The sequence below is a fragment of the Maniola hyperantus genome, chromosome 22 (genome assembly GCF_902806685.2).
Source record: "Maniola hyperantus chromosome 22, iAphHyp1.2, whole genome shotgun sequence".
NCBI lineage: Eukaryota > Metazoa > Arthropoda > Insecta > Lepidoptera > Nymphalidae > Maniola > Maniola hyperantus.
In genome coordinates, this window is record NC_048557.2 from 5897851 (window position 1) to 5906189 (window position 8339).

An 8339-nucleotide genomic window follows, 5' to 3' on the forward strand; every position below is an offset into this window, starting at 1 on the left:
AGTCCATGCGGACGAAGTCGCGAGCATAAGCTAGGTCTTTTTTATATATTTTGTTTTAAAGCATTATTGTTTAAAGGTAGGGTAAAGAAAATAAAAATACTTTTTACATTCATAGAATGTTTTACTTTGATTGACTCACAAGCAATCCTACTAACATTTAATTTCTTCATTCAATTCCTTTTCCCTGTCATTCTGTATTGTGGAAAGTGAACTAGCATTTAGAACTAAGTAATTGGATGTCACCCGTCGAAATACTAATAAAAAAACTTGGTCAACTTTTGCTATTTCACGCACAAGAAAGACTATGTGGGAAACATAAGGCCCGGTATCGACTAAAGTGGCGACGAGGGGGAGATGTGCTTACAGACCAATCAGGATTCATAATAGATGACGTGAAAAAAATATCACGTGATTGTCAAAACAAATCTCCGGCCCAGTTCTTTAGTGAATGGCGAATGCCAGTTCTTATGAAATTGTAAGTGAAGTTAGCAAGAGCTTTATTTCATCTAATAATATTGAGACGGGGTAATGACATAGCTCTATTCAGAAAGATGCGGAAACTGCAACGTATATTATAAAAAAATCTTCTATTCAACAAAAATTATGAGCACCTGTTCGGTGTACCTTCAATTTGTTCTATTTCATGAAGATCGCTCAGCCTTGGTGTAGTGGTGAGTGTACCGTGCGTAACGCATTTTGTGTGCGTAACGGAAACTGCGTCGCGGTCGATAATATCCACACACACAAACATAGCCAAACGATCTTCGTGAAATAGAACATCTAGGTACTTATAACATAATCGATACGTAACGTAAATCTTCCCTTGGTATGAAGAGAGATATATCACTGTGTGGTTTCCGCTGTGCAATCTGAACTTTAGTAACTTATAAAATATAATAATTGAGAGTATTATGATTCGTACAATTTCTCACAACCAAACAGAATGTAGGTCACATAATCGACAATATAATATTATAATAAATTGGCAAAAACTTACTTTAAAATGGAATGGCCACAAATATCGTACTATACTGGTAAATATTACAAATATATCACCAATGAGTATATAATAATGCATATAAAAAATATAGTGCTCGAAATACAATTTATACTATGATGTTTTAAGTACACTGGGTGTTTGTTTATATTTTGACTGGGTTGTAGGTAATTATTGATCATTTTAAAACAGTATTTAAGCAGCTTTTGCTAACAGCTATCCTTTGCCTAAGCGAGTATTATAATTTATTATAGTACATCGTAAAAATTGGACGGTATCGGTATATATTTATATCATATATATTATATGCATTGCTAAAACGATGTTAAATTAAGTCCTGCGCGGCTTAGTATTTTAATTAATCCTATGGCACTATTTTATTTATATATAAAACAGGCATCAATATAAATGCCGGTAAAATATTTATAAGCACTAATAGGCAGTGAAAGTTCATTAAAAATAAGTACAAATTACATTTCGTATTAAGTTTCCATATACAGAAACTAGTATAATAAAATTTCGTATAGTAAAACATATACTATTAACAATATCGTACACGTATATTATAATATCACATACCGACTTATAAAACTTTTAATTAGCAAGGATGCGTATTATTTTCTACATTTGATTGTTGTTTCAGATTTTTCTTAGATCTGAGCACAAATACACTCATTGCTATTGACAAAACAACATAATAGATCCTACAATTCCCATATAGGCGTAATGCAGACAATCCTGTGCTAGATTCAATAGCAGTGGCTAGAGTTCTTGATAAATCTCTTGCATATCTTGTCCTCGAGTTTTGTTCGGCGAATCAAGGTTGTCTGAAAAATAAAAGAACATTTTTTAAACCAATTCAATCCAAAATTACTTTATCTTTACCCTTCTTTGTACCCCTGAATATAAAGAGTAGGTACCTATGTTAGATGTAGATTAGGTATAGGGAATAGTTTGAATGTAGTAGTAGTTTGTTATACGGATTAAGTAGGTAGGTATAATACACGACCAGGTCTAGATGGCAATCGGGCAGGGAAACGCCCCGCACACCCTCCGCGCTAACCCGTTGCGCGCGAGCGTGGGTGACGTGCGGTGTGCGGGGCGTCCCCCCGCCTCATCACCCCAATAGTCATCTCAACCTGTCGCAGACTATAGGTAAATGTGGACCCTATTACTAGACTCCGCTGTCGTCCGTCTGTCCGTCTGTCACCAGGCTGTATCTCATGAACCGTGGTAGTTAGACAGGTGAATTTTCACAGATGAATGTATTTCTATTGCGCTATAAACAACACAGAATAAATATTTAAGGGGGCTTCCATACAACCAACGTTTTTTTTGCTTATGAAAGATTTTTTGCTTGTTTCTGCTCGATATTGACAATGGCACAGATGTCTACCTGTATTAAAGCGTCTGCTTTATATTATAATTATTTGTACAATATACTACAACATAGTTAAATTGTGTGAATTTAATCATCTTAATGCACACAGTAGGTAGGTATCTACTATGGAAACTATCAAAGCAAGAAACAGAAAAACCTGTACAGAAGGGGCGCAAAGGCGATCTACTGCCAAGGTAATCTCTACAATCTTCGGTGAGGTTTGAAGGTATAACTATGATCCTTGCAAAATCTTCGTTTTAGAGAAAAATCAGTACCCTATTATAAATGCGAAAGTGTGTTTGTTTGTTGGTTTGTCCTTCAATAACGTCCGCAACGGTGCAATGGATTGACGTGATATTTTTTGCATGGGTACAGATAAAGACCTGGAGAGTGACATAGACTTTTTATCCCGGAAAATCAAAGAGTTCCACGGGATTTTTAAAAACCTAATTCCACGCGACGAAGTCGCGGGCATCAGCTAGTAATAATTATAATAGTATGAGAAAGTTAATGAAACATGATCTTCCAATATCCGATTGCGAATCATCGTAGTAATCAAACTTTTCTGACTAATCTTCTAGAGGGGTTCACTTCATTTCTGCAGGGAATGGCGGCAAGTATGTGGTTGGAGGATTTGTACTACTGGGAGCGAAAGGTTGAGGGCATTTTGGATCTTTAGACCCAGGGTAGCATGAACTGGGAGTCGAAGTAGAGGTTGCTGGGTTTTGGGACAACGTGCATCGGTACTGCCAGGGAAGCATCTTGGTAGTTCTGGAGTTGTTGGTTTGGGACAACGAGGGTCAGAGCTGCCTGGGTAGCATTTGGTGGTTCAGGAGTTGTTGGCTTGGGGCAACGAGGGTCAGAACTGCCTGGAAGCATTTTGCTGGTTCAGGAGTTGTTGGCTTGGGGCAACGAGGGTCAGAGCTGCCTGGGTAGCATCTTGGTGGGTCAGGAGTTGTTGGTTTAGGGCAACGAGGTCAGAACTGCCTGGGAAGCATTTGGTGGTTCGGGAGTTGTTGGTTGGGACAACGAGGGTCAGAGCTGCCTGGGTAGCATCTTGGTGGTTCAGGAGTTGGTTGGTTTAGGACAACGAGGGTCAGAGCTGCCTGGGTAGCATTTTGGTGGTTCGGGAGTTGTTGGTTTGGGACAACGAGGGTCAGAGCTGCCTGGGTAGCATCTTGGTGGTTCAGGAGTTGTGGTTTAGGGACAACGAGGGTCAGAACTGCCTGGGAAGCATTTTGGTGGTTCGGGAGTGTTGGTTTGGGACAACGAGGTTCAGAGCTGCCTGGGGTAGCATCTTGGTGGTTCAGGAGTTGTTGGTTTAGGACAACGAGGGTCAGAAACTGCCTGGGAAGCATTTAGGTGGTTCAGGAGTGGTTGGTTCGGGCAACGAGGGTCAGACTTGCCTGGGTAACATCTTAATGGTTCAGGAGTTGTTGGCTGGGGCAACGAGGGTCAGAACTACCTGGGTAACATCTTTGTGGTTCGGGAGTGTGGTTTAGGGCAGCGAGGGTCAGAGCTGCCTGGGAAGCATCTTACAGGTGTAGGTGTAGTAGGCTGAGGACAGGCGCAAGTCTGTAGAGCCTGGAAGCACTTAAATCCTGGTGTTGAGGGAGGTAAATATGTAGGTGGGTTCAAAGTGTAGGTCTCGTCGGTTGAGGACAGCTAGGGTCTGGTGACCCTGGGTAGCATGCTGGTTTTGTCGGTGTTGGAGTGGTAGGCTTAGGACACCGAGGGTCAGTGCTGCCAGGGAAACATCTCGGAGGTTTAGGTGTGTTGGTTTTGGGCATCTTGGGTCTGCACTTCCAGGGAAGCATCTTGGTGGGGCTGGTGTAGTTGGTCTTGGACCTAGCGTTGGTCCGTACTGCCTGGGTAGCATCTTGGAGCTTCTGGTGTAGTAGGTTGCGGCAGCGAGGGTCTGTACTGCCTGGAAGCAACGCGGAGTAGCAGGAGTGGTTGGCTGGGGACAGCGGGGATCTGTGCTACCGGGGAAGCATCTTGAGGTGCTGGAGTGGTAGGTTTCGGACAACGATAATCTGTGCTGCCTGGGAAAACATTTTTGGAGGCTCTGGTGTTGTAGGAGCCGGAGTGGTAGGTTTCGTGCAACGAGAGTCAGTGCTGCCAGGATAGCATCTTGGCGGGGCTGGAGTAGTTGGTTTTGGACAGCGCAGATCAGTACTACCTGGATAGCACCTTGGAGCTTCTGGCGTAGTAGGTTGTGGGCACCGAGGGTCTGTACTGCCTGGGAAGCAACGCGGAGGAGCAGGAGTGGTTTGGTTTGGGACAGCGGGGGGTCGGTGCTACCGGGGAAACATCTTGGAGGTGCTGGGGTAGTAGTTTCGGGCAGCGGGAATCTGTGCTGCCAGGAAAGCATCGTGGTGGAGCCGGAGTAGAAGGTTTTGGGCAACGCACGTCTGTACTTCCAGGATAGCACGCGGAGCTTCTGGAGTCGTGGGCTTGGGACAACGAGGGTCCTCACTACCAGGGAAACACCTTGGTGGCGCAGGTGTAGTAGGCGCCAGGGTCGAAGGTGGCAAGTAAGTTGGTGGGTTCAATGTTGAAGGCCGTGGTGTTGTGGACAACTAGGGTCAGGTGATCCTGGATAAACATGCTGGTTTTGTTGGTTTTGGAGTGGTTGGTTTAGGACACCGAGGATCAGTGCTGCCAGGGAAGCATCGTGGAGGTTCCGGGAGTTGTTGGCCTTGGGCAGCGAGAGTCTGTACTGCCAGGGAAACATCTTGGAGGAGCTGGCGTGGTCGGGGGCTGGTGTGGTTGGTTTAGGACAACGTGGGTCCGTACTACCAGGATAACATCTTGGTGGTGCTGGTGTAGTTGGTTTTGGACAGCGCAGTCAGTACTACCTGGATAGCACCTTGGTGCTTCTGGCGTACTAGGTTGTGGGCAGCGAGGATCTGCACTACCTGGGAGCAACGTGGAGGAGCTGGTGTTGTAGGCTTGGGACAGCGGGGATCTGTGCTGCCAGGGAAGCATCGTGGTGGTTCCGGAGTGTGGGTCTTGGGCAGCGAGAGTCTGTGCTGACTGGGAAGCATTTTGGAGGAGCTGGTGTGGTCGGGGCTGGTGTGGTTGGTTTAGGACAACGTGGGTCCGTACTACCAGGATAACATCTTGGTGGGGCTGGTGTAGTTGGTTTTGGACAGCGCAGATCAGTACTACCTGGATAGCACCTTGGTGCTTCTGGCGTACTAGGTTGTGGGCAGCGAGATCTGCGCTACCTGGGAAGCAACGTGGAGGAGCTGGTGTTTGTAGGCTTGGACAGCGGGGATCTGTGCTACCGGGGAAACATCTTGGAGGTGCTTGGAGTGGTAGGTTTTTGGGCACCGATAATCTGTGCTACCTGGGAAGCATCTTGGCGCTCAGGTGTTTTAGGAGCTGGTGTAGTAGGTTTTGGACAACGAAGATCAGTGCTGCCGGGGAAGCATCGCGGAGGAGCTGGAGTTGTTGGTTTTGGGCACGCACGTCTGTACTTCCAGGATAGCACCGTGGAGCTTCTGGAGTCGTGGGCTTGAGACAACGAGGGTCATCACTGCCAGGGAAACACCTTGGTGGCGCAGGCGTAGTAGGCGCCAGGGTCGAAGGTGGCAAGTAAGTTGGTGGGTTCAATGTTGAAGGCCGTGGTGGTTGTGGACAACTAGGGTCTGGTGATCCTGGGTAACATACTGGTTTTGTTGGTTTCGGAGTAGTTGGTTTAGGACATCGAGGATCAGTGCTACCAGGGAAACATTGTGGAGGAGCCGGAGTTGTAGGTCTCGGGCAGCGGGAGTCTGTGCTACCAGGGAAGCAACGTGGAGGTTCCGGAGTTGTGGGTCTCGGGCAGCGAGAGTCTATGCTGCCAGGGAAGCATCGTGGTGGTTCCGGAGTTGTGGGTCTTGGGCAGCGAGAGTCTGTGCTGCCTGGGAAGCATCGTGCAGGTTCTGGAGTAGTGGGTCTCGGGCAGCGAGAGTCTGTACTGCCTGGGAAGCATCGCGGTGGTTCCGGAGTAGTGGGTCTCGGGCAGCGCGAGTCTGTACTGCCTGGGAGCATCGCGGTGGTTCCGGAGTAGTGGGTCTCGGGCAGCGAGAGTCTGTGCTGCCTGGGAAGCATCGCGGTGGTTCCGGAGTTTGTGGGTTTTGGGCAGCGAGAGTCTGTGCTGCCAGGGAAGCATCGTGGTGGTTCCGGAGTTGTGGGTCCGGGCAGCGAGGGTCTGTGCTGCCTGGGAAGCAATCGTGGTGGTTCCGGAGTTATGGGTCTCGGACAGCGAGAGTCTGTGCTGCCTGGGAAGCATCTTGAAGGTGCTGGTGTGGTCGGGGCTGGTGTAGTTGGCTTAGGACAACGTGGGTCCGTACTACCAGGATAACATCTTGGTGGGGCTGGCGTACTAGGTTGTGGGCAGCGCCGATCTGCACTACCTGGGAAGCAACGTGGAGGAGCTGGTGTTGTAGGCTTGGGACGCGGGGATCTGTGCTGCCAGGGAAGCATAGTGGTGGTTCCGGTGTTGTGGGTCGTGGGCAGCGAGAGTCTGTGCTGCCTGGGAAGCATCTAGGAGGGGCTGGTGTGTCGGGGCTGGTGTAGTTGGCTTAGGACAACGTGGGTCCGTACTACCAGGATAACATCTTGGTGGGGCTGGTGTAGTTGGTTTAGGACAACGTGGATCCGTACTACCAGGATAACATCTTGGTGGGGCTGGTGTAGTTGGTTTTGGACAGCGCAGATCAGTATACCTGGATACACCTTGGTGCTTCTGGCGTAGTAGGTTGTGGGCAGCGAGGATCTGCGCTACCTGGGAAGCAACGTGGAGGAGCTGGTGTTGTAGGCTTGGGACAGCGGGGATCTGTGCTACCGGGGAAACATCTTGGAGGTGCTGGAGTGGTAGGTTTTGGGCACCGATAATCTGTGCTACCTGGGAAGCATCTTGGTGGCTCAGGTGTTGTAGGAGCTGGTGTAGTAGGTTTTGGACAACGAAGATCAGTGCTGCCGGGGAAGCATCGCGGAGCAGCTGGAGTTGTTGGTTTTGGGCAACGCACGTCTGTACTTCCAGGATAGCACCTAGGAGCTTCTGGAGTCGTGGGCTTCGGACAACGAGGGTCATCGCCGCCAGGCAAACATTTTGGTGGCGCAGGCGTAGTAGGTGCCGGGCTTGAGGGTGGCAAATAAGTAGGTGGGTTCAATGTTGAAGGCCGTGGTGGTTGTGGACAGCTAGGGTCTGGTGACCCTGGGTAGCATGCTGGTTTTGTCGGTGTTGGAGTGGTTGGCTTAGGGCACCGAGAGTCAGTGCTACCAAGGAAGCATCGTGGTGGTTCAGGAGTGGTAAGTTTTGGGCAACGGGGATCTGTGCTACCGGGGAAGCATCTCGGAGGTGCCGGAGTAGTCGGTTTCGGGCAGCGATAATCTGTGCTGCCTGGGAAGCATCTTGGAGGAGCAGGCGTGGTCGGGAATGGTGTGGTAGGTTTAGGACAACGCGGGTCCGTGCTACCAGGATAGCATCTTGGTGGGGCTGGTGTAGTTGGTCTTGGACAGCGTTGGTCAGTACTACCTGGATAGCATATTGGAGCTTCTGGCGTAGTTGGTTGTGGGCACCGAGGGTCTACACTGCCTGGGAAGCAACGTGGAGGAGCTGGAGTGGTTGGCTTGGGACAGCGGGGATCTGTGCTACCGGGGAAACATCTTGGAGGTGCTGGAGTGGTAGGTTTTGGGCACCGATAATCCGTGCTACCAGGGAAGCATCTTGGCGGCTCCGGTGTTGTAGGAGCCGGTGTAGTAGGTTTTGGACAACGAGGATCTGTACTGCCTGGGAAGCAGCGCGGAGGAGCCGGAGTAGTAGGCTTGGGACAGCGGGGATCTGTGCTACCGGGGAAACATCTTGGAGGTGCTGGAGTAGTGGGTTTCGGGCAGCGAGAATCAGTGCTGCCAGGGAAGCATCGCGGAGGCGCTGGAGTAGTTGGTTTTGGGCAACGAACGTCTGTA

At 49.0% G+C, this 8339-nt stretch overlaps 1 protein-coding gene across 1 annotated transcript; it reads right to left on the minus strand.

Moving 5' to 3' along the window:
* Nucleotides 1-3404: 3404 nt before the first annotated feature.
* On the minus strand, nt 3405-7047 carry LOC138403914 (proteoglycan 4-like). The gene is given in 4 exon segments (XM_069506090.1): nt 3405-4423; nt 5734-6415; nt 6418-6487; nt 6489-7047. Coding segments are annotated over 4 exon segments (1629 nt in total). The 5' UTR covers nt 6915-7047; the 3' UTR covers nt 3405-3972.
* Between the last annotated feature and the right edge of the window lie 1292 nt (nt 7048-8339).